Source organism: Hyperolius riggenbachi, chromosome 6, assembly GCF_040937935.1.
Source record: "Hyperolius riggenbachi isolate aHypRig1 chromosome 6, aHypRig1.pri, whole genome shotgun sequence".
Classification (NCBI taxonomy): Eukaryota; Metazoa; Chordata; class Amphibia; order Anura; family Hyperoliidae; genus Hyperolius; species Hyperolius riggenbachi.
This window is the reverse complement of record NC_090651.1, coordinates 33,839,988-33,866,496: the sequence shown is the minus strand read 5'-3', so window position 1 is coordinate 33,866,496 and position 26,509 is coordinate 33,839,988. Positions and strand designations below refer to the sequence as shown.

Below are 26,509 nucleotides of genomic sequence, written 5' to 3'. Positions count from 1 at the left end.
CCTCAGAAACTGGAAAATCGTAAAAAAAGAAAATCGTAAAGAAAAATTAAATAAAAAAAATTGGAATTTCCACAGAATCAGAAATGGGCATTTTCGACCATCCTCACTAAAAACCCTGTTTTACGAAATTGATCCCATGATCTTGCACAGGCAACCTGAGTTAGGAAGAAGTCTTGAGTCTGCGAAAAACTGCTTTTTTTTCTGTGGACAATTCCTTGTAGTCTCGGCACACACGGCCGACAACCACCTGACTGTCAGCAATATGGAATCGCAGGCAGATTGTGAAAAAAAAAAGACAGAGGCGCTTGGCTTTCGTGTAGACCTGCATTCATTTGCTCCAGTTATTGCCTGATGAAGCAGGATTGAACCTACAAAACGTGTTGCATTGTGACATTCTCGAATAAATGTTATTGTTGACTAAAAGTCAACTGAATCTGTGACTATTTACTGGGGAGGTAAGTCCACCACTACCTCCTTTTTAACAGGTTTTAAAATACTTATTCCTGATTTTGGTTCTTCTGTTTCAAACTTTGTCAGATTGTGAAAACCGCATATTACTTCCACAGCACTTTGATTCTGCATTGGGAAACATTATAGTGCGTTTTCCCGCAAATGATTAGTTAAGGTGACCTAAGTTGAATGTGTGTACGGGCTTAACGCCCTGGAAATCTATGCTGCTTCGGAAATGGCCAGCAGGGGGACTCAGGTGCTATAGAAGTGATTTAGCTCCTTGTGGAGGTGAAACAAGTTAAGTATGTTGAATCAATTAAGTCAGGTACAGAACTTGCACTTCAAGGTTCCTCCCTATTCCTTTAGACTGTAAGCTCGCAAGAGCATTGCAATCCCCCTTTTGTGTCTTGTGAAATGCTGTATGTTTTGTGAACCAGAGACGAAGCATCCTCATGTATTTTACCATATAGCTCAGTGGGAACATTAGAGAAAACGCCTACCCTGCTCTCTGTTTCATTATTTACTGTTCAGATTGCTTTTTATCAGCCCAGATAAAATCCCTGACTGAGCATTCAGTCTGGCTTTGCTAAAATGACTCAGCTATAATGATTCGTGAGCAGAGCCACAAGGGGGCAGGCTTAGGCTTGAAAAGACAGCACAGAAGACAGACTGAGCTATAAAGATTCCTGAACAAAGCCAGACTGAATGCTCAGTCGGAGATTTTATCAGGGCTGATAAGAAGCAATCTGAACAGTAAATAATGAAACAGAGAGCAGGGTAAGTGTTTTCTCTAATGTTCCCACTAATATATATTAAAATACATGAGGGTGCTTCGTCTCTTGTTCCCTTTTTGTTAATTACCATACAATTGTCACTGTACCGTAGATTGTCTACCACTTCTATATTATGCACCAATGTCTGTATTTTTATGTGTACTAATGTCTGGATATTATGAACCTGTTTGTTTTGACCCAATGTATAACACCATGAAAGGTGAGGGTGCTATGTAAATCTTTCTTAATATAAATAATAATAATAATATTGGGGTGCTAAGACTGTATGGGGAGAGTCTTGTTGTAGGGTTAGCAGATATCAGTAATTAATGATTTCAATACAATTTACTGTATAAGACATGGGGTGCGTGCACTAAGCAGAATAACATGCGCAAAGACTTACTGCACGATGAGTAGAGCAGAATGCAATACATTACATGCAATGCACTCTGCTCTATTCACTGTGCGTAAAGGCTCATACACACGTCTAAACAATCTGTCCAACTATCTTCTAAACTTGGAAGACAGTTGGGTGTGTGTATGGTTGGCAAACTGCAAGATGACCAACTGGTAACAGGTTGTTTGCCAGATAAATCTGGTGGATCAACCTGCCCAACTATTATGCAGGTTGGCCACATGTGTACAAATCTTTTGAATAACTTTGTTGTTTTTGAATGCGGACATGTGCAGTTTGCCCTTTAGCTTAAAACGCATAATGTTTAAGTGAGTTGGTTGTTTAGTTGGTTGGCGTGTGTGGACGTAATTGTCCGGTAAACAACTTGTTGTGCGGATGGTCATGTTGTGCGGTTCGTTGTGCATTATGTTGGACATGTATATGAGCCTTAATACTTTACTCATGTAATGCTGCTTAACAAATGCGAGATAAATCATAAAAAATTTTTTGTAAAGCAACCACAAGTTTCACTAGTTTAGTAAGAGCCCAGCTGTGGACCAGCTACATTCGCGTTCCGTCGTTTTCACTTGAGCAATGTTCACCTCCCATTGATTAGCCTATAACTTTATCACTACTTATTACAATGTACTGATCTATATCTTGTTTTTTCCGCCACCAATTAGGCTTTCTTTGGGGGGTACATTTTGCTAAGAGCCACTTTACTGTAAATGCATTTTAACAGGAAGAATAAGAAAAAACGGAAAAAATTCATTATTTCTCAGTTTTCAGCCATTATAGTTTTAAAATAATACATGCCTCCATAATTAAAACTCACGTATTGTATTTGCCCATATGTCCCGGTTATTACACCGTTAAAATGATGTCCCTATCACAATGTATGGCGACAATATTTTATTTGGAAATAAAGGTGCATTTTTGCATCTATCACTATTTACAAGTTTAAAATAAAAAAAATATAGAAATATTTCATCTTTACATTGATATTTAAAAAGTTTAGACCCTTAGGTAAATATTTACATGTTTTTTTTTATTGTAATTTTTTTTATATTAAACATTTTATTTGGGTAGTTTAGGGAGGGTGGGATGTAAACAAGAGATTTATAATGTAAATGTGTGTTTGAATTTTATTTTTTTTACTTTCAGTTGTAGTTTTACTTTTTGGCCGCAAGATGGCGGCCATGAGTTTGTTTACATGACGTCACTCTAAGCGTAACATACGCTTAGAGAGACGCATGGGGGACGCTACAGTCAGAAAAAGCGCAGCTTCCGAGAGAAGCTGTCGCTTTTTCAGCGGGGGAGAGGAATCAGTGATCGGGCACCATAGCCCGATTCACTGATTGCCTGGCTAACAAACCGCGGGCCGGGAGCGCGCGTGCACGCGCGCGATCGGCCGCGTGAGCGCGCTGTAGCTCTACGTCCAGGAACTAAAATACGTTAAGTACCTATTAAGAACTTCGCCTGACCGTCCCCCGCATCACCCAGTCCCATGCACGCCTCCAAGACTTCTCAAGAGCCGTTCCAACACTATGGAACTCCCTACCTCCACCCATTAGGGCAGCCCCCTCCTTCAACACTTTCAAGAAGGCCCTCAAAAGTCACCTTTTCACTCTGGCCTACCACCCCACACAATTGCTCTAAACTCACAGCTGAACTCTGGTCCCCTACCTCTCGTATCCTTACCTCTCCCTATAGATTGTAAGCCTTTGGGCAGGGTCCTCCTCCTTTTGTGTCCTACCTGATCATGCACCTCCATTACTGTGCACCCATGCTATGCATTTGAGTGAACCTAACTTGCCTAATCTCCATGCTCCCATCCAGTGACTGACTAAGCATTACCTTGTACTCATACAGTACTGTGCTGTGTGATCTGGTTTTCTTGTATTCCTGTATTGTCATATTGCTGTTTGTCACCCTTAGGGCCTTTTTCCACTAGCCTGCGATTTGCGATTTGCTGCTGATCGCAAATCGCAAGGTACATTAAACTAATGGAAACTGCAGCAGCAATTTCCATTAGTGCGATCCGATTGCGATGCGATTTTGGTCAAAGCGCAATCGTCGTCCTGCCGCGTTTTGTATGCGATTGAGCTGGACTATAATGAGTATAGTAGCTCAATCGCAATCGCATGGTGGAAATTGAAACGCGATTGCGATCGCGATCGGAATCGCGATCGCAATCGCAATCGCATTTCATAGTGGAAAAGAGCCCTGAAAGAGAGTCTGAAGCGAGAATAAATCTCGCTTCAGACCTCATAGATAGCAGGGGCATGTGTGCCCCTGCTAAAACGCCGCTATCTCGCGGCTTAACGGGAGTCCCTTCACCCCCAAATCCCCTCCGTACAGCGGGGAGTGCTTCCGCATTGGCGCAGAGCTAACCGCCGCAGCCCTGCCCCACACGCGTCTGTCAGACGCGTATCTCCGCCTCTCCCCCGCCCCTCTCAGTTTTCCTTCACTGAGAGGGGCGGGGGAGAGGCGGCGATGCGCGTCTGATAGACGCGACTAGAGGCAGGGCTGCAGCCGTTAGCCCTGCCTCCAGGAAGAGATTTTTCACGACCAACTTTGCGACCAAGTCTTGCGGGGGTGGGTTTGGGGGTGAAGGGACCCCTGTTTAGCCGCGGGATAGCGGCGTGGTTTAGCAGGGGCACACATGCCCCTGCTAACAATGAGCTCTGAAGCGAGATTTATTCTCGCTTCAGAGTCTCTTTAAATATTGTCTGTAACCTAAATTAATGTCCAGCGCTGCGTAATATGTTGGCGCATTATAAATACAATAAATAATAATAATAATAAAAACAACTTACTGCTTCTCCCACTTTTCCGATGTTTCCAATATCTCCAACTTCACCCTAGTAAGAAAATATGAAGATGTTTTAGAAGAACAGTTTCTATATTTACTAATACATTCAGGCGTCCTCATCTTAAAAAATAGGTAGACCTAAGTGAACTCTACACCAATATCTCCAAAAACGAAATCTACTTCCTGGCGCCCAACTTTAACACCCCACCTTCCCCCATATTAACTTCCTTTTGATGCCTAAACCTATCCTTCAAAATGATAAAGCAAAGCTGAAGTGGAAATAAAGGTATGAGATGATTAATTGAATGTGTTTTACTAAAGTTAAATAGAAAATACAATCACGTTTTATAATTTTTAAGATCAGTTCAAGGGCTTAATTTTAAGACTTCATTCTAAACAGCAGCCATGACAAATCTGCCTTACTGAGCTGAAAAATAAACAGAAGTAATGACTAAAACCTTATCACAAGACTTTTCTCACTGTCAATTTAACAATTTATAGTGACTCCCCTATACCTATTCTTTAACACTTACCCAGGGGCGTAGCAATAGGGGTTGCAGAGGTAGCAACCACATCAGGGCCCTTGGGCCAGAGGGGCCCCGAAGAGCTCTCCCTCAACTGCAGTATTGGCTCTCTCTTGGTCCTATGCTCATAATAATCACTTCTATAGATGCTTTGAATATTGGTAATCATTAACAAACTGTTTCCTATCCCCTTCTTGCACCTCTGAGATTGTAGTTGCCATTGGCAGGTTTTGGTGTGCCGTATCAATTGTTATGTATAGAGTGCTTGGGGGGCCCCATTGTAAAACTTGCAACGGGGCCCGCAGCTCCTTAGCTACGCCACTGCGCTTACCCTCCAAATCTTGGCCCCTAACCCCACCATCCATCATCCTTTTTCAGTGTTCCAAGTCATTAAAATGAAACTAGGCACCTGCTGCTAATTTAGTTATCAGGTACTCAGTCTCATGCTACGTACACACATGCGACAACGATCGTTCGTTGAGAACGACGAACGAACTTTTAATTGATGAAAGAACGACCTAAGTAAAGTTAGTTTTAAAAGGTGTGTAACGATCTGATCGTTAGAACAAACGTTACATCACGTAAAGCAACTAATGCGCCTGCGCATCAAAATGAGAAGTTTCACGGATAAATTGTGAAATGCGCATGTCAAGCCTAGTACGAACGACCGTTTCCAACGATGTACTTCTTTTGCAAACGATTGTCGTTGGTTAAAATCCGCCGAGACAGAACTTTCTTTTGTAGCGATTTGGCTCGTTCGTCGTTTGCCTTAATAGTCGGTGGTTCGTTTTTTGTAACGATCGTCGTTGGTAAAGATCGGGGAACGATCGTTACAAACGACTATAGTCGCATGTGTGTACGCACCTTTAGCACCGTATACCAATAAGTTTGGAAGCATGGCACCCAAACTTACCATGAGTCTCTGCCAGATCCACTGGCTCATATTATGGCGCTATACAGGTCTCAAATGCCAGGATGAAGTAAACTTCATTGTATTCAACAATTCCTGATTTGTTATAAATTATATTTTTGGCAGTTTTTAAAGAGGTATAGCATAGAAGGTATAGTTATAGCCCTACTGTGGTCTATGCTATAGCTGAATACATGCAGCCATATGTTTTAGAGAGAAATTATTATAATTATCCTTTTCATTATGGAGGCATCTCTGTTTCTTTTGGCCCTCAACAACATTCCTAGTGATTCACATTCTCCTTAAATTAAATAATAAACATTACTGTATAAACTTTAATAAATAAAATTGCTATTTTTTACAGTACTTTTTAAATATTGCCTCACTTGAAATACATTCCTAATTTTATCAGTGATGCCGGCATCTTTAGTGCTGGCAAGGTAAAAAAAAACTGTGGCATGTTTTGCGTGCATGATATATACAATACAATATACAATAACATTTCTATAGCGCTTTTCTCCCATAGGACTCAAGGCGCTTAGGCTCTCTCAGATTCATTAATTGGTAGTAGGATGAAGTATTCACACAACAAAAGTTATATTTCTGCAAATGCCAAACTGAACACAGACTCACGGTAAGATATAAAGGCGAAAGGAAAAATGCGTGTCGGGTGAAGCTGATATAAGTCTAAACAAAAAATACCACTGTGAATTAGACACCAAATGTGAACAAAAACAATAAAAAGCCAGTCATGTGATCCAAGGCAATGGTCACACTTTAGCTGTCGAAGCAGAGGGTATTGGAGACACAATAGCCGATTGGCTGAGCAAAGCTGTTCCACCTCCTCCACAAGCTCTGCCAAAACATCTGTTTCTCATCATGTGACTGGCTCTTTGATAATATTGGTCAAATGACCAGCCACCAGAGGGAGCCCTGATTCCAATTTTTGCAGCGACTAGTTCATTTTGAGTGCTTTTATAAATAGCTGACCCAAGGTCCTGATAGGAAGATTAACATCTTTCCCACCAGAGCAAGATAAAAAAATAAAAAAAACACAAAGTTTTGCAAATACCCTAAAAAGGATAAAACAATGTACAAAAACTGTTCAGAAATGTAAACATTTTTGAATCAATTTAAAAAATATGAAATTAATGTAGCACAAACAATTTTATACCTACGGAATACCCCGTAAACTGATATACCCGACTATAAGTCTAGAAATTTAGGTCTGAATAACTAAATAAAAGTATAGTGGTCGACTTGTACTCGAATTAGATCTACATTTCTGACTTGTAGGCGAAGGGCCTACCTCTCTCTCAACCTCTAGAGAGTGAACCCCAGCAGCCAGCATGCTTTATAACCCCTCTCCCACCATCACCTTTTGCTTGAAAAAGCACTATTTTGTACAGCTTACTTTTGATATGAGAAGGTTTTTGAGGCATCCAATGCCTGTGAGACACTGACATTTATACCAACCAATGGCTGCAACACTGTGTACACTGAGGCAGGGCCGGGCCGAGGCAGAGGCGAGAGAGGCTCCAGCCTCAGGGCGCAGTGTAGGAGGGGTGCACAACTCACTCAGCTATATCATTCCTCTACTGCAATTGAAGCTAAGAAAAATAAGAAAAGCGGATACATGGCAGTGACTACAAGCCAGATAACTAGAGATTAAGGCGTTGAGGGGTTTTAGGCCCTAGGCATACTCTTAATCTAATAGCAATCAGTGTGTGATGGCTGGAGTGGGAGGGATGGAAGGGTGCACTTCGGCGTCTCAGCCTTGGGTGCTGTAGGGCCTTGTCCCAGCTCTGCACTGAGTAACAAGTGTACTATTAGTGACATTCCCATTTGCACTAATTTCCCCAGTAGTGACACCTTCTTGATAAGGGAAATGCCAAGAGAATACAGGTATAGACCTATCTACAACAATTAACAAGGAAAGGACAAGAGGAATGATACTAGGCTGCAGGAGGGGGCAGGGATAATTGCAGCACTTGGGGGCCTGGAGGGGTTAATGGCTGCAATAATGTATACAGTACAGTCATTAACCCCTCCTGGTCCCCATGTGCAGCCAATAACTTCTCTGGGTAGACTTATACTTGAGTCATTAAAAAATTCCAGCTTAACAGGGTCGAATATTGGGGTTGATTTGTACACGAGGTTTACTTACATTCGAGGATATATGGGTGGGTCATTTATTAGACCCGCTTACAGTTTTACAGTTTGCACAAAAGTAAAAATGCTTTCTTTTTTGGGGGGTGGCAGAAAACACCTGTGACAGTTTGTGAAGCAGTCTGAACCCACTAGAGCGATTTTCTGAGCGTTTAGGGAGCGATTCAAACCGCTAGCGATCTCCCTAAACGCTCAGCTAATGTTATGGGCCAAATTCCACTGGAACAATTGCGATTACTAAATCGCAAAACTCGGGACAGTTTCTGCAATGTAAAGTATATAAACGCTGGCATAATCGCTGGTCAAAACCTACACAGAGTGATTTTGCTAGCGTTTTTACATTACTGCACACTGTAACAAAATGAAAATTTATTGAAAGGACCAATCAGAATTAAAAACGCTAATCGCTACACAACCGCTGGAAAATTAATTACACTTTTTAAAATTGCTCCCGAAAACACTCATGAGATCGCTTACAAACCGCTCATACAAAATGCTAGCGATTGTGATTAGCGATAGCGTTTTGTAGTGGGTTCCAGGCCTTAGTAAGTTACTTCTCTGAGCTCACAGGCACTTAACTGTGGAGGGCAGTTATTTCCGCTTTCTCTGCTCTACTGTATTCTTGTGCCATTTTGCAAGCTGATAGTAGAATTACTTTGAAATACAAGAATAAAGATAATTGAGAGCCCGTGTAGTATGTAGGTACCATAAGATAAATATTGCAACAAAAATGGGTACTCTCACAAAGGTGGGTTACCACTAAGGCAACCACTGTAACAGGAGATTAGACCTGACCCCACTCTGGCTAAAAGTCGCTCTCTGTAGACAGAAACATTTGGGTAACACCCCCCCCACCAAGGGTGGACTAGATCATATGATGAACAGAAGTGACCAAATCAGAGTAAAAAATGTAAGATCAGTTTAAGAAGGGAGACAGTGGTGGACTTACCTCCCGAAGTAGAAACAGAAATACTTTATTTGTGACTCCAAAGTTTGCAATGCGTTTCACGGGACAAAGCCCACTTCCTCAGGATATAACAAGAGCAACTGCTCTTTGCTGGCTTATGTTGCTATAGCATGAGCTAATCTCTATCATGGGCAAAGTGTCAAGACAGGAAGAGGCTTTCCACCAATGAGAGCAGGCATGCAAATTCCTACACAGGTGAATGGTAATTAATCAATCCTGTGCTTTCTGGACTGCAAAATGATAACAGATGGAAATGACACTCATTGCAAATGCTAGCAGCACTATGCAGCTGCACGTGTGCAGAGAAGTCAGAACTGCCTGGCTGGGTACAGCTCAGCTGCAACCAACAGAACATGCCACATGCGAGTTCATTATGCTGGGCACACACTATGAGATTTTCTGGACGATTTACTGTCAGATCGATTATTTCCAACATGTACGATTTTCTTTCCGATCGATTTCTGAGCATTTTCCGATCGATTTCCTATTAAAGTTAGCGAAAATCGATCGGAAAATGCTCGGAAATCGATCGGAAAGCAAATCGGACATGTTGGAAATAATCGATCTGACAGTAAATCAGCTAGAAAATCTCATAGTGTGTACCCAGCATCACACCACCAAGTGGTGGAAATGGTATCAGTGCTATAGAAATGCATAATAAAAATTCTACCATTGTATACAGTAGTCTAGATAGCAGAGCAGGGCCGAGGCAGAGGCGAGAGAGACTCCAGCCTTAGGGTGCAGTGTAGGAGGGAGCGCAAAATAACAAAGGGGTACACATGGTAGTGACTGCAAGCCAGATAACTAGAGATTAAGGTGTTGGGGGCCCTGGGGTACCTCTTAGTCTAATAGCAATCAGTGTGTGACGGCTGGGGTGGGAGGGATGGAGTGGCGCACTTTGGTGTCTCAGCCTTGGGTGCTGGAGGACCTTGTCCCAGCTCTGCTAGACAGTAAAATGTTAGCGACATCCGTGTGTAGGTTAGATTTATGGCACTTTTCCGCACTTGCAACATCAGCCTTTGTGTAAGCAGACAGCACAGAGCTATTTTTTCTATGGCACGACTTATCTTGAATATTAATTAAAAACAAACAGGGTAATTTTCTCCCGACATGGGGCAGCCATAAAGCTTCCCTGACATCTCCGCCAAGTCATTTGGAGGAGGAAGAGCCTATGTCATGTCCCAGATGGGGAACTCATCCTCTCTGTCTGTCCCGTTTCCTCTCTCCGCATTGTACCATCGGAAGAAAAGGCCCTTTATGCTCAGCAGATAGAGGAGCTCACCTTCAAGCCTTCCAGCCCTTGTTCTCCTGCGTAACCTTTACGTCCCGGTCTTCCCTGACAACAAATGAGAAAGAGACATTTTTCTGTGAGTTATCTCAAAGATTATTTCTCCATTCCAACATATGCAGATAGACACGGGCAGCCCCTGACGGCTCCTCCACAGGCCACAAAGCACTAATGGGTTAGCGATATGTCGGATTATAGTGCAGGGCGCGTACGCAGTAGAGTTGCATGCGCTAGCAACATAGCGGGAAAACACGTGCAAACTCACAAATAGTTAATTTTTTTGTTTTTTTTAAAGTGATGCTGAAGCAAAAAAAAAAAAAAGATATAATGAATTGGTTGTGTAGTAGAGATAATTACTAGAACATTTGTAGCAAAGAAAATATTCTCATATTTTTATTTTCAGTTATATAGTTTTTTTTTATAACATTGCATCATTCTCTAATATTTGCAATTTACATACTACTCCGCATGCTAAATGATTTCACAGAGCAGGCTAACGACCTTTTGAACTTTCTTCTGCATGAAAAAACAAATACAGTGGCAGACAGTTGAGATAACAAGCTTCAGAAGACAGAGCTCTCTGCGACTTTGAAAGTCCTGGAGCTTAATGGTTCTTTTGCATAGATAACAACTGGAGTTTCTTAACTCTTCCCGTACTGGAAACAACATTAGACTCGTATCTCTGCTGCAAATGTTTTATTTCTTTAGCTGTACTACACATACAAATCATTATATCATAAGTTTATTTTCACTGCAGATTCCATTTAATAGAGCATTAGTAGCAAAGAAAAAACTCTCAGATTTAGTATTTTCAGTTATATAGCTTTTTTTTTTTTTTTTTCTTTTATGACATTGCATCATTCTGTCATATTTGCAGTTTACAAACCACACTCAGGGCCATATGCAATTCACTTTTTCACCTGAGTTTTCTCCTAGGTGATATTTTAAAACTTGTCAATAAAATGCCTTTTAAGCCACCAGCAAGCAAAAAAATACTCAAAATAATTTTGATAGTACTTTATACCTACTTATTGATACTTTTTTTCCATTGCAAAGTGCTAAAAAGTTGTTTTAAATCAAAGATGACATTTTTCTCCTAGGAGAAAACTCAGGTGAAAAAGTGAATTGCATATGGCCCTCTGTATTTTAAGCTATGAAACACAGCAGAGCTAATGACCCTTTGCACTCGCCTGCAGAAAAAACCTCATCTGAAGCTGCCTCTCACTGTTTCTTTGATATATAAGAGCTTCAGAAAATAGGACTGTCTCTGACCCCAGCTCATTCGGAGAGCTCAGAAAAGCTCTTTTGCATAGATAATAATGGAAGTTTCTTAACTCTTCTTGTACTGGAAACAATAGGAGACGTGTTTCTTTGCTACTAATGTTCTATTTCTTAGCTGTACTACACATACAATTCATTATACCATAAGTTTATTTTCACTTCAGATGCCCTTTAAAGCAGATATCCAGAGTTTAACTGGGCCCTGGTTCAAATCCCAGCCAGAAATTATCTGCATGTAGTTTGTATGTTCTCCTTGTGTTTGAGTGGGGTTCCTCCGGGCACTCCAGTTTCCTCCCACATCCCAAAAGCATACAGATAAATTGATTGGCTACCCCCTAAAAATTGGCTTTAGACAACACTGGACATATCATTATGATAGATATTAGATTGTGAGCTCCTCTGAGGACAGTTAGTGACATGACTATGTACTCTGTAACGTGCTGAAAAAGATGTCAGCACGATATAAATACATAATAATAATATGGTAGGACATTAGACTATGACTATGGTAGGATTAGATTGTTAGCTCCTCTGAGGACAGTCAGTGACATGACTATGTACTCTGTAAAGTGCTGCAGAAGTTGTCAGTGCAATATAAATACATAATAATAATATGGTTGGACATTTAGACTATGACAATGGTAAGGATTAGACTGTGAGCTCCTCTGAGGACAGTCAGTGACATGACTATGTACTCTGTAAAGTGCTGCAGAAGTTGTCAGTGCAATAAATATAAATACATAATAATAATATGGTTGGACATTTAGACTATGACAATGGTAAGGATTAGACTGTCCTCTGAGGACAGTCAGTGACATGACTATGTACTCTGTAAAGTGCTGCAGAAGATGTCACTGCTATATAAATACATAATAATACGGTAGGACATTAGACTATGACTATGGTAGGATTAGATTGTTAGCTCCTCTGAGAACAGTCAGTGACATGACTATGTACTCTGTAAAGCGATGCAGAAGATGTCACTGCTATATAAATACATAATAATAATATGGTAGGACATTAGACTATGACTATGGTAGGATTAGACTGTGAGCTCCTCTGAGGACAGTCAGTGACATGACTATGTACTCTGTAATGTGCTGCAGAAGATGGCAGTGCTATATAAATACATAATAATAATAATAATAATATGGTAGGACATTAGACTATGACTATGGTAGAGATTAGATTGTGAGCTCCTCTGAGATAGAGTTAACAGCAAGACTATGTACTTTGTAAAGTGCCATGGAAGATGTCGGAACTATATAAATACTAAAGAATAATATAACGCATATTGAACATATCCTCTTCTCCTGCGTGTTAATTTTTGCCCAGAGCCTCATTTCACTCAAACCTGGCCCTGGCTAATCATCATAAAACGATTAGATATATTTAAATATCATCAGTACTGAGACATTATAACCAATGGACTCTTTAGTTAAGTTGTGATGGATTTCAATTTTATCTGCCAAATTCCTAGACAGATCAGTCCTCAGGCTTATACAGTAATTCATGGATCAGTTCAGTGTCAGACACAGCTAAGAGGAAAGATTGTAGGACAGTACAGATACATGGTGGAACATATGGCTTGTATTTGTGTGCACTGGCTGCTGGAGACCGGAGGAATGCCACAGGACTTCTTGGTAGTTATGGATGTTGTATGCAAACGTTACACTAGATAACGCATCAGCTTAATAAACTGTGTCCGCTAGACATTCTGGAGGCATGCAGGACGTATGCAAGGCAATTCAAACAGAATTAATAAGAATTCCAAAGCATTATTCAATGCCATCCCTGCTAAGATCGGACCTGTGAATTATGATGATATGAATAACACAAATCCATTTTGTTGGACTGGTTCCTTCCATCACCTTCATCTGCCAGAGAGGCGTACTATAAATGTGATGGTCTTTTTTTTGACATTTTGCAAATGTGCTCAAAATTGCATTTTTATTAAAGTGGAATGAAACCCAGCATTTCTTATTTGCTCTAAAAGATTATTTACATCATATACTAACACAATATTTTTTTTTTAGTAAAACAGCATTCAAAGGGTTAAATTACAGAATTGACTTTTTCTCCTGCAGGGGCAGCCGCATCTGAACTGGTGATAGCCTTATCTTGTGTTTACATTCTTCACTTGATACAATTAAGTAAACATTCTCTGACTGTGCAGAAACTTCTGCTAATGAGTCCTGAACTGAAACACTGCTCAGAAATCATTACTGGCGGCATTTACAATAGAAATACAACAGTTATGAATAAACCGTACCAGCAGCTTTCAAAGTATATAAACTGAACTTTGGGAACTTATCATTTCTAAATGAATAATAATACTTGTGCACAAAAGCAAATATGATAATTGTATGGGTTATAAAAAGTAGGAAAAAACATTTTTATTGAATATTTTGTCAGAGTTTAAAACCGCTTTAAAGTGACCCCGAGCAGAGGTTGTGGGTAAACTTCCTCCTCCCGGTTCATCCGGTATAAATTACATTACATCGGCGATTCTGCTCAAAGTTGCGCTGTGACCCGGAAACAGTAAGTTGGGTGACGCGCTTACACCTCCTCTAGTGTCATCCTCTCCTGTGTGTGCATGGCACTTAGTTCATGATAGCACGGTGACCCGGAAGTAGTTTAGCGAAGAGAGGAGAGCGGTGCGCCCCCCCCCCCCCCCCCCCGCGCGCGCGCTAACGGTGCATTCACCGGAAGTAAATACTTTCGGTATACGCACCGCTATGAGAGTCGCTCTCCTCTCTTCACTGCGGTGACTGGTCACTGGTGATCTGAGGTCTAGTCTAGCAAGGGGGATCCGGAGACTCTCCTGGAGGAGGGGGCCGCCGGCTCTAGAAGGTAAACGAGCGGCAGCCGGGGAGGGAGTGGGCAGTCCGTGGGTGGGTTGCAAGCTGTTGCCAGCCGTTCAGCGCTATGGGCGGACTGCCCCTGATCTCTAGAGATAAGTAAGCGCTATGTATGAAACACATTGACGCTATTATGTACGTACCATCGGTCCTGGACCACCCAGAGGTCCAACTGGCCCTTCTTCGCCCTGCAGAGTAGATGATAAATTTAAATTGTATATGTATGCATATAAAATAATTACAGTCGAGTGATATTTTACACAAAGTAAATACTGGTGGTTATGAAAAATATTGAGGAAATAAAATGAGCTGAAGAGTTTAACATTTAAACACAAAAATCCATAAAAAAACTTGAAATCAAAATCACATCCAAATATAAAACCGTTGATGATAAACACAAAGACCGGAACAATGAAACCAACAGTGGTCAAAGATTGTAAGGGATTCCTTTGCCAAAGAATCTAATGCTAGGTACACACAATGCAATTTCCCATCAGATCAACAAGTCAAATTTACAGATTTCCGATGGGTCCAATCTGCTCCTGAATAATAGCAGGATCGATTATCAGATCACTTATGCATAAAATTGACGAACGGACATGTCGGAAATGATTGATTTGACCCAATGATCAGATAGAAATTGGATGGTGTGTATCTAGCATAAAGTACAGTGTCACACTAAACAATAAAGTGTTCCCCCCTCCCCCATGGTTAGATTTTAGCCCCTACCTAATTAAGCCATTGTGTCACCTATACTTAGCCTTAAGATTCATTGGTTATGACTGCTGCCCGTAGCGATCGGACCAGACATTGCTATGCAGTTGCCTAGCCATGTATCTGTACAACACTGGGGTCCCCAAACTGAGCCCCATAGTGATCACATACAGTCACCACAGAATACTCAACATGCTCAACTAGTGATGAAATATGGCATACATGGAAAAGCCGAATAATATAGTTTGAGGTGTTTTATAACTGTGGCTCTTGTCACGTGAAAATTAGGAAGAGAGAAAAATGAAAAGAAAAAAATGTATTTTCTGTATTTATAAAATTAAAAACATTCTAGCAAAAAATTATAATATTATCATAAAAACAATATACAGTATGTATGACTTTGATAGTATAAATAATAAAAAAAAAGTATTATCAATGGTGACAGCTGAAATGCCAAAAAAAAGGCCAGGAATGCGAAGTGGTGAAACGCTCTGCTGTTCTATCGAACTGTTCATTTCACCTGTTCAAATTCTCTGCCAGAACCTCTCTGGTGTTCTATTATTCCACTAAGGAGGAAAGAGTTACTCGGTGCAATATCTAGAGAATAGAGAAGGTCTGGCTACACAGTGACTTCCAATGACTTCAGTTCCACGTCACTGTCATGCTAGTCACAATACAGCTGCTGTCGATGGTCATGCATTTTGCAAACTCATCCACCATAATTATGTCTTTGTCATCCCAAAACACTGTACTGAATTCCTATCTATCTCTCAACAGCCATAGCACTGAGCTAGGGCTGTAGTTATCCCAAGACTCCCCACTTTGGTGCCACTTGACATGTAAACATCCTTTGCGATCCATACTTTATTAACCCATTAGCAGCTTCAACAGAGTTATCTCGTTTGAGATAAGTGTACTGCTTTTGACCTCAGTTTGTAGAATTTGTGCTGTAAATTCTTGAAATGCTTTGATCTCTCTCTATTAGCAGACCATAGAAGCTGAAACCAGATGTTCTCTGTTATTGACTCACACTGCCCCCTAGTGACAAGTGGTCTTAAATACACATTACAGCAGTACTAATTACAAGCACTGAAATGTAACAAATAAAATGTGCTGAAATAAATTGGCCTGGAGCACTTGTAAGCCTCTAAATAAATCAGCCGCTAAAGGATTAATGCCAACTTTCACTTTCCTGCCGCATATAGGATCGGAATACCAGGCTCAGTCTAAATCCTTTCTGTATGACTCTTTCTATTTATGATTATTCTACAGAGGGATCATTCATTAAGAGGTAGGTTTCCTCCATAATGATCACCAGCTCCACCTGTGGCTACCCCAGTAAGCCTATGTGGGCGCCCCTGTATGGCAGCACAATTCTCTCTTTTCCTGATGCAGGAGCAACATGCAATATTACTGCCCATTCTCACCTCTACACCTTTTGGACCGGGTGGACCTGGAGGCCCTCTGTCTCCAATGAGACCCTGCAGAGGAACAATAATCAGATCATTTACAATACACACCACTCTGATAGTGTGATAAAGCAAAGTACAAAAGTGAGAGAAAACAATGAACTTCTACTTATGCTTACCCAGAGTTTTGAAGTAACCATGTGACCAACAGGAAAACTTTATACGAGGCGCATTAAGAATTTAAGAGTCGTATGCTTTTATCTGCCTTGCAAGGTATTCTTTCAGTGCAATTTAACCTGCATCTGTCTTTTCTCCCTGCACCGCTTGTCGCGTGACTGCAGAACGCCAGTAATTATTTGTTCAGCAACATTAACATGAAGTGGCCCCAACCCCATACTGTAGTTGAAGAGGGTGATGCTAATACAACAAAGGGATTAAAATTGTAAAAATATATGATAACTGCTGAAAGTGTACCAGAGACGAGTAAGTATAAAAGTTTTATACATACCTGGTGATTCCTCCTGCTTCCTTTGCACTGATCGCTCCCACGCTGCTGTCCTCCATCTCCTCGTTCTTCCGTTAGAAGCCCCGTAAGTTAGGCCAGTCGGCACACGCGCAGTGCGCCCCCCTCATTCCCGTGGCTGGGAACATTCTGCGCCTGCGCAGTAGTACTATGCAGGTACAGAGCCCTCTTGGCCATGGGAGCATGGTGGTGTGTGCGCATGCCGCTAGGCCATGCATGCACAGAGCGCCCCGACTCACCAAGCTATAGGGACTGCTAACTGGATAACGAGGAAGACGTTGTGGGAGCGAACAGTGCGGAGGGGGGAAGAGGAAGCCCCAGGTATGTATAAAACTTTTATACTTACTCGTCTCTGGTACACTTTAAAGAGACTCTGTAACAAAATTTTGAGCCTTATTTCTTCTATCCTAGAAGTTCCTATACCTGTTCTAATGTGCTCTGGCGTACTGCAGCCTTTTCTAGTTGCACTGTCTCTGTAATAAATCTTATCTTCTTTCCTCTGTCGGCTCGGTCGGGCTCAGGCTGGAATGTGTGGAATGTGCAGCACTGCTTGTGATAGGCAGAAGTTTTACACACCCTCTCCAAGCTCTCCTCTCAGCCTATCACACTCTGGTTAGCAGCCATGTCTTTTGTTTGTAAACACTGCCTAAAACTGGCAATTACAAGCCAGGATTGCAGCAGGAAGTGGCAGAAACAGCACAGAGGGGCCCAGGAGAAAATAATGAATAGAATGGTATGCTTTTTACTGTAAGAATTTTAGAGTACAGATTCTCTTTAAATAAAGGAGGTGATTATGTGGAGAAAAAAATAAGAAGTTACGGTGTGACTAAAATAACAATAAAATGTTTCCATAACTGTTTAAATGGTTGTTATTTTCCAGACGACCCTCATATTTTGTCGGCTACATTGGTGTACAACCGGGATTGGAATATTTCCAGAGCAACTCTGTTCTGTGCACCGTAGCGAACGCATATAGTCGCTACGGACGCACAGACTGGTGATAATAGTACTCTATATGCTCATCTAGTGATGAAATACGGCATATGTAAAATCATTTTAATCGGGATGAGGCAAATATTATATTTTGAGGTGTTTTATACCTGTGGCTCTTGTCAAGTGAAAACTAGGAAGGTGAAAAATGAAAAAAATGCTCTATTTTCTGAATTTACACCCATTTTTCCCCTGTAAGAGGTTAATAAAACTAAAACAGTTTTGGAAAAAATATTATCCAAAGAAACCTAAAAAACGGGAAAAAAACAGTATATGTATCAATTTGATGGCATAAGTAATGAAAAAGTTATTGCTGTATCAATGGTGACGGCTGGAATGCCAAAATGGTCCGGAGTTTTACAGGGGAAAAAGCCGGGTTTGTGAATTAGTTAAATGTTCAGTTGGAGAGATAGAGTTAGGGAGAGGGGGGCACACTTCATGTTAATGTTGCTGGCGTTACTGGCGTTCAGCAGTCACTTTCAGACTACAACCACTTCATGCTCGTGGCAAAAAAAACAAAAAAACATTTCCACACAACTGATGTTTCAATAGTTTGTATAGAAATACAAAAACAAAAAACAAGTTGAGCAATACATACAATATGCAAAAATACCTGACTGCCATTAAAACTTCAAACCTGACGAAACTCTGTTTTGTAAAAAGGAACTGATGGGGAGAATTGTAAATTAAAATAGACAGATGAAATGTGCCTCTAAAATAACATTCTTACCTTTGGCCCTTCCGGCCCGTTGAGCCCAGGTAAGCCGATATCTCCCGGAAATCCCTGCAGAACGAGAAATCATCAAAACAACTGTTAAAGATTTACAACTAGTCTTTTTGTGATCATAATGCAGTGTGCAGAGTGAAGGGAAAATAACAGATGCCGTCTGTCTGGAGTCTCATGGACGCAAAAACAAAACAAAAACTATTTATTAGTTATAAACCTGCATTACTTTTACTCCTACAGCAGAACTTTCTAAAACATTTTTTTTGTCTTTCCACACTACAGCTGGGCAGGGCTGGTTCTAGTGGCTAGGGACGATCAATGAGATGCAAATATTTCCAAATTCATGCAGATTTATGTAAATCTTATGCAAATATATGCAGCTTGAAAATGGACCAATCAATTTAAACCTGGGTGGGACTTGATTGGTCCATTTTGAAGCTGCACATATTTGAATAAAAATGTACATAATCCTGCATGAGCTCGGAAAAATTGGCATCTTATTGATCATCCCTACTAGTGACAATGTGGCCCTGGGGCAAAATAAACCTTGGGGCCTGCCGTAAGTGGCCTTAGTGTAGGGGCCCCTTTATTTCTGGAAATCTCCCCCCAGGGCCCCCTGAGTTGACCGCTTGTCCCCTTGGTGGTCTCCCACCAACTATATATAGAGGTCCCCAGGGCCGCTGCAGAGTTTCAGCAGCATAGTGACTCGCCTATCCAGGCCGGCACGCTCTTCCTCTAATCCGTGCACTTCCATCTTCATCCTCATGGGAGAGCCTCTCCTCAGTGACCCCGCGCATATTATTATTTAATAGCATGCCACCACCCGGGTCACTGAGAAGAGGAGGTCAGCAGAGATGAAGACAGAAGTGTGTAGAGTAATGAGGAACGTGCCGGCCTGGGCAGGTGAGTCGTTATGCTACCGAAAACTGGGCAGGGGCCCTGGGCACCACTATTTAGTCGATGAAGACTTAGGGGGGCACAGCAGTGCTCAGGAGCCCTGGGGAAACTGCCCAGGTTGCCCCAATGGAGGCTAGGCATACATCACACAATTCAGTTAACAGATCAGATGATAGATTGTTATAATCAAATCTAATTTAAAAAAAAAGAGGTTAAACCTATAGCATCCACTGTTGTTATTGTGATCTAATATTGATCAGATCTGATTGATGCCGGCCGGAGTGCAGGGACTCTGCTAAAATCTTGTCTAATGTCAGATGGCACAAGGCGGAGACCTGGTAAATTACCGATAGCAGGAAGGCATCAATCCTTTACCTTATCCACCTCTAATCTGGTATATCTAGAGAGGTTAAGGTGTATACAATCGCACAATTACTGTTGCCCACATGGATTGAGACTCTACCCCTCAGGCAACAGCTTTGAACCAATGTTGCTAGCAATGCATTCTGGGGAGGAGTGCTGGCGGTACAATGCAGGATGGAGCAGGAGAGGTAGGCAGGAAAACAATCCTTTGAGGAATCTGCTGCTGAGCAGGACACTAAGGTGTATGATTGAGACAGGGTCACTGAAAAGGAAGGTGGATCATGTTGCAGGAGTGCAGACAGGTGTTACCTCTCCAAAAACTCTGGAGTTCAAGAAGCCTGCTGCAGATCTCTGTGAGGATCCCACAGCATGCTCCCTTATCACTGGACGCTGAGACCAGGCCCCCTTTGGCTGTGGGCTCCATAGGAGCCACAATGGCAGCATTGGTGATCCCTACACCACTGCCTTTGGAGATAGACAAGGCAATGTGTAAATAGTTTTATATCCTCTGAAAAGTGCAGAACCATGGGAAACAGGTTCTGCTCCGAGTATTTGCATTTAGGTAGCAGTCTACTGCCAGGAGGTCCTTGGAGCAGTCAGAATTCTGCTCAGATCTATGCAGAGAACCACATTCTCTCTAATTCCTGGCTTTACTACACGCCACTGCTTCTGAATCATCACAAAAGGATCCAACTTTACTGCGACTTTATCTTCTTTTCAATGTGTACAATTTTGTTTTTGTGAAGCCTTTAGACTTTAGTTTATAATCTTCACTTACTGGTTTCACCAGCAGACTTCAAAGGGCTTATTTGCCAAGATTAAAGTCAATTATTTTATGAGATGAGAAGCTGATGCCTGCATGGGAAACAGCTCCTCGACACTGCAGGACACAGAGTACATAAAGCTTTCCGCAAATCCGCTCATTCGACGACTATGCCAAAATGTTACTCATATAAGTCACTTCAGAATTCTGTGTTCCGTAAAAATTAATACTAATCTGTGGAGAAACATAAATCCTCTCGTGCCTACGGCAAATCCAACTCTGCATCAAAATAAAATGAATGTTCCCTCAAGAGTTACAGTCTAAATTTCCTGTCTAATAAAAAAAAAAACACTCCACCAAGCTTAGATGGCTTACTTATTAGGCAACAATACATTTCTTAATCTGGTAGCAGAATATATCGGGTTCTAAAAATCTCCAATTCTTCCAGTGCAACTGCCAACACATAACTGATTCATGTTCATAGCGGTGGGTCGTTCATATCGGCGGCTGTTATAAGACTCCCTGTATTCGGTACAGAAGATGCAGATACTTTTTCTTCTCACTCTTGGGGGGGAGAAAAGTTTGTATTATAGTCCAAAGAATATGATAGATGATTTTCCTTTTTTTTACTCTTTAAAATGCCATTGAAAAAGTACCAAAAAGTAGTTGAAAAATGTACTGTCAAAATTATTTTGAGTATTGTCTTGCAGCAAGGTGGCTTAAAAGGCATTTTATTGACAATGTGTGAGTTATCACCTAGGAGAAAACTCCAAGGGCCCTTATTTAAATTTACTTATTCAGAAGTTTCCTCCCAGGCAGTGGTGCTCGGATACCCCTTTTTAATATCCGAATTGATTCGGATCCGGATACCCAGATATCCGGATCCGAATCGGATATCTGAATCCGAACTTTTTGGTATCCCAGTAAACTCGGATATCCGAACCCAATATCCGGCCAGATTCGGATATCCGGATAGAAACCAGAAGTGACCTGAAAATGGCTTAAAATGCTTCCAAAAGTCTCTTCAAATAGCAAAAAGAACTTTCGGAGCTCTCTCTCTCTCTCTCTCCCTGGATGCCTTCGAAAGGGATTTTTGCCATTGAAGGTGATTTTGGCTTCTGCTCGGATATCTGAACTAACTGTCCGCCCGGATTTCGGATTTTAAATGGGAAATCCGAGTTTGCTCGGATAGTCTATTCGGATTTTAAAAAACATCCGAATTGCTATTCAAAGTTTGGATAGTCAAAAAAGTTCGGATTATCTGGGTAGTTCGGATATCCGAAATCTTGCCGAGCACCACTGCTCCCAGGAGATATTTTCACACCTTATCAACAAGATGCCTTTTAAGCCACCAGCAAGCAAGAAACTTGTCAGTTACCGCTCCTGGGATCCAGTGCCAGTTACCGTTGTACACCATCCTGGAGGACTTCCGGGATCTTACGTCTTACTAGGCGCACAAGCCCCTAGTTCTTTTATGTGTGTGGCAGGGGGCGTGGCTTCAGCACTGGTGCGAAGGTCAGGGTAGTTAAACCCTGACCAATCAGTGCCCAGTGCTGTTGAACCGTTGGGCCAGCTACGGTGTGTTTGCACGCTGTTCCCAACTTTTCCTGTCACGCCATTCCTGTCACCCCAGTTCTGTCATTCTCCTTCCCTTACGGCAAGGTAACCCCTCCAAGCAGTCAATAGAAGAGGCGCCCCAAAATAGTAATTGTCCCACTGCAGCTGCTTCAAAGATGTATCCTTTTTCATCCAATGCAATCTATGACAGTCACTCAGCAGCGCTCAAGTGGTCCACATCAGGATGCTACCATCCACTTCTTCCACCTCCAGAGATCCCACATAGGTTCCTTATGTACTTAGGAGTGCAGCTCAGTGCACAAAACAAACGACAGAGGGTTCTCTCAGTGGAAAAATTCCAACGACACTTTATTAGGATAAAAGTTTTTGTTCAGGAATACAAGCAAATGACACTCACATTCCGAGGGTCCTACTCCAGTAGGGGCCCTCCAGGTTAATGCACCCACTCAGTGTGGTACTCAATTTTGTATTCCTGTAAAAACTTTTATCCTAATAAAGTGTTGTTGGAATTTTTCCACTGAGAGAACCCTCTGTCGTTTGTTTTGTGCACTGAGCTGCACTCCTAGGTACATAAGGAACCTATGTGGGAGCTCTGGAGGTGGAAGAAGTGTATGGTAGCATCCTGATGTGGACCACTTGAGCGCTGCTAAGTGACTGTCATAGGTAACCCTTCCTGTTCTTCTCTTCTCTGGTGGGGCAGTTCTAGGGGTCGTGACCTGGTGGGCATAAAGCAGCAAAGTAGTTTGCCGCCCATTAGGGGTGATGGCCAGGGGCGTAGCAATAGGGGTGCAGAGGTAGCGACCGCATCGGGGCCCCAAGGGGCCCTCCCTTAACTGTAGTATTAGCTCTCTATTGGTCCTGTGCTCATGATAATCACTTCCATAGATGCTTTGAATAGTAATAATCATTAACAAGCTATTCCCCATCCCCTTCTTGCACCTCTGACACTGTAGTTGCCATTGGCAAGTTTTGGTGCGTCGTATCAATTGTTATGTATAGAGTGCTTGGGGGGGGGGGGGGGCATTGTAAAACTTGCATCGGGGCCCACAGCTCCTTAGCTACGCCACTGATGATGTCCCATCATCCCCTGCTGGCTGCACTGGTGGCGACCTGCGTCCCCACTTAGACTCCATGCCCTGGGAGTGCCCGAAACAATCACCAATGCCAAAATCAACAGGACCCTGAAAAAAATACTAAAAACAGAAGACAAAAAATTATCTCCTAGGAGAAAACTCATGAGAAAAAGTGAATTGTAATAAATCCAAATGAGGTTTGTGGGATCTGACTATATTTCTCTTCAACAAGGTCTCCTATGTGGTATGTCCTAAGAGTCAGCTGGTGTTGGAATTTGTGCTTGGAACATTGCTAGACATAATATGACAGCAACCATTCACATACTTGATTTGAACTTTGAGAAAACTGCCTGGAAAGCGCGATAGTTACTGGCATCTGGGGCCAATCCATTGTGCCAACACCAACTTTTCCAATGTGATAATAAACAAAAAGAGGGTGGGAAACCTGATTGCCTCAACCTAACAAGGGACAGTTTAAGTTGTTCAGTCCAGAACAATATAACATGTTTGACACAAGTTGAAATACTCTTGAGATACTTGAGGACTTTGGAACGCAGTGGTATCATTCATCATGTCCAATCTTCTCCATCAACACAGCTAGGTCACATGGTGGAAAATACTGATAATCATCCAATATCCCCAGGTTTAACTTTATTTTAACTATTAGTGTGGTGTAGGAAAAGCTTAAAAGTAAATTCATTATCAGCCATATATCCAGCAAGCAACTTTAAAGGATACCAGAATTGAGAGGTATATGGAGGCTGCCATATTGTATTTTAAGCAATGCCAGTTGCCTGGCAGTCCTGCTGATCTTTTGGCTGCAGTAGTGTCTGAATTACCCACAAGAAACAAGCATGCAGCTAATCCAGTCAAGCGTCAGGCAGAAACCTCTGATCTGCTGCATGCTTGTTCAGGGTCTATGCTTAAAAGTACAAGAGGCAGAGGATCAGCTGAACTGCCAGGCAACTGGTATTGCTTAAAAATATATAAATAAGTTACCTCCTCTGTAGTTAATTTACCTCCTCTGTAGTTATTTTCACACGCAGTTAATAAACAGCCTGTCTTTTGGCTGCAGTAGTGTCTGAATTACCCACAAGAAACAAGCATGCAGCTAATCCAGTCAAGCGTCAGGCAGAAACCTCTGATCTGCTGCATGCTTGTTCAGGGTCTATGCTTAAAAGTACAAGAGGCAGAGGATCAGCTGAACTGCCAGGCAACTGGTATTGCTTAAAAATATATAAATAAGTTACCTCCTCTGTAGTTAATTTACCTCCTCTGTAGTTATTTTCACACGCAGTTAATAAACAGCCTGTCTTTAACTCTGGAGTTATTTTAAGGATTGAAGAGTTAACTTAAAGACAGAAGAGTTAACTTTAGGTTTGCCTGAGGTAAACTGTTTCCTGACTACTACATGCCTCATCACCATGGCAACAACTCTAGAAACAATATTAAAGACAGGAGATAAGCTTAGATAATTGAGGCCAATGTCTTTGCCTACTCCGTGTTTCCTGTTAACATTTCTGTGGGTAACTACCCAATGTGGTTAATCATGAAAGCAGCTTATTTTAAGTTAGTTGTAAGTGGTAAGTTTCCAGGTACACTAATAGGGGTGGCCCTGCCTAGGAGAACTCATGAAGAAGCATGTGATCAGTTTGATCAGCTTATAGATTTATAAGGCTGTGATTTGCTGGTCATGATCATGTGTTAAACCAGGAAGCCATCACAGCAGATCAGAACCTTACAAATCTATCAGCTGATCAAACTGATCACATGTCTCTCCGTGAGTTCATCTAGGAAGGGCCATCCCTAACCACTACCTACTGCACTGCTGACCTAGGGATGGACAATGAGGTGCTCCAATCAAATGCTGCAGCTGCTGAACCTCATTGGTCCATTTTCAAGCTGCATACGTTTACATAAAATCACTGTTACATTTGCATAAATGTATAATCATAAACTATATGATTTCCCCGGTCACAACCAGAGATGTGACCAATCTCCAATAATCTGCTATTGGTTTTCTCCGTCTATTCACCAGAAGTTTGCAAACTATTATGATGGTAAAAATTGCTTTAGGACAATGGAAGGGGCGGGGGGCCCCGATATTTCACATCAAAGATGGTCCAGAGAGAAGCGATGAGTGCAGGAAGGATCTGTTTCTCCTACACATACTGCAGCAGACTCACCTGAGGGGATGGAGGAAACAGATGGTGACTGGGGTACCCTGCAAACAATTACCAGCTTCAGAAATAACTGCCCAAGCCAGCGTACAGGATGCTTTCATGCCCGGTATGGCTGAAGGGCAATCCAAACTTCTACCATGTTGCCATCACATCTATTATTATTAGCATGTATCTGCCCTCTTTGTAATATAAGTCATGGGGCTTGATTCAGTAAACGGTGCTAACCTACTTAGCACGCCTAAAGACTTTAGGCGTGTTAACCAGGGTGCTAAGTAGGTTAGCACTGTTTCTAAAATCAGATCGCGCGCAAAGTCCCGCGCTCAAATCTTTGCGTACGTTAAGTCCGGTGCGCGCGAAACGTCGCATAGATGTGAATGGGCACTTCGCGCGCACTGCAAAAACTTTGCGCGCGTGTCTTTGCGCGCGATCTGAGTTTAACACGCCCAAACTGAGTTTAGGCGTGATAATGGCCTTTTCAGAAGCGTGCTAACAGTTAGCACTGCTTACTGAATCAAGCCCATGGTATGCAAAGCGCTGCTGCAAACCATATCCCATTGTTTATTGTTAACCATAGGTTTGAAGACAGTTTCCTTTGATTACTATTCTGACCTAATCACAGATTTGTCTTAACCGCTTCCGGACGGCGGTGATTGAAATCTACGCCCTGTTTGGAGGCTGTTATTCCTGCCAGGGCGTAGATTTCCCCTCATCGCCGCCGCACGCTCTCCCCGCTCTTGTCGCTCCTGCCAATGTCGTCACTCTCCCCCCGCCTCAGATCACTCAGTATGACAGCAGAGTTCTGTGAGCCGGTCAGGAGCCGATTTCATTGACTCCTGACCCTCTCATTAATGTGAGCA

General features: G+C 42.0%; 1 protein-coding gene across 1 annotated transcript in view; it reads right to left on the bottom strand.

Moving 5' to 3' along the window:
* The window catches only part of COL24A1 (collagen type XXIV alpha 1 chain), a 505,872-nt gene that overhangs the window by 169,870 nt on the left and 309,493 nt on the right, over nt 1-26,509 (bottom strand). Inside the window, exons 20-24 of the mRNA XM_068239109.1 lie at nt 18,799-18,852; nt 16,574-16,627; nt 14,576-14,620; nt 10,285-10,338; nt 4,437-4,481 (exon numbers count right to left, since the gene is read on the bottom strand). Of these exons, the coding sequence (XP_068095210.1) occupies nt 4,437-4,481; nt 10,285-10,338; nt 14,576-14,620; nt 16,574-16,627; nt 18,799-18,852 (252 nt within the window). The remainder of the gene's footprint in view (nt 1-4,436; nt 4,482-10,284; nt 10,339-14,575; nt 14,621-16,573; nt 16,628-18,798; nt 18,853-26,509) is intronic.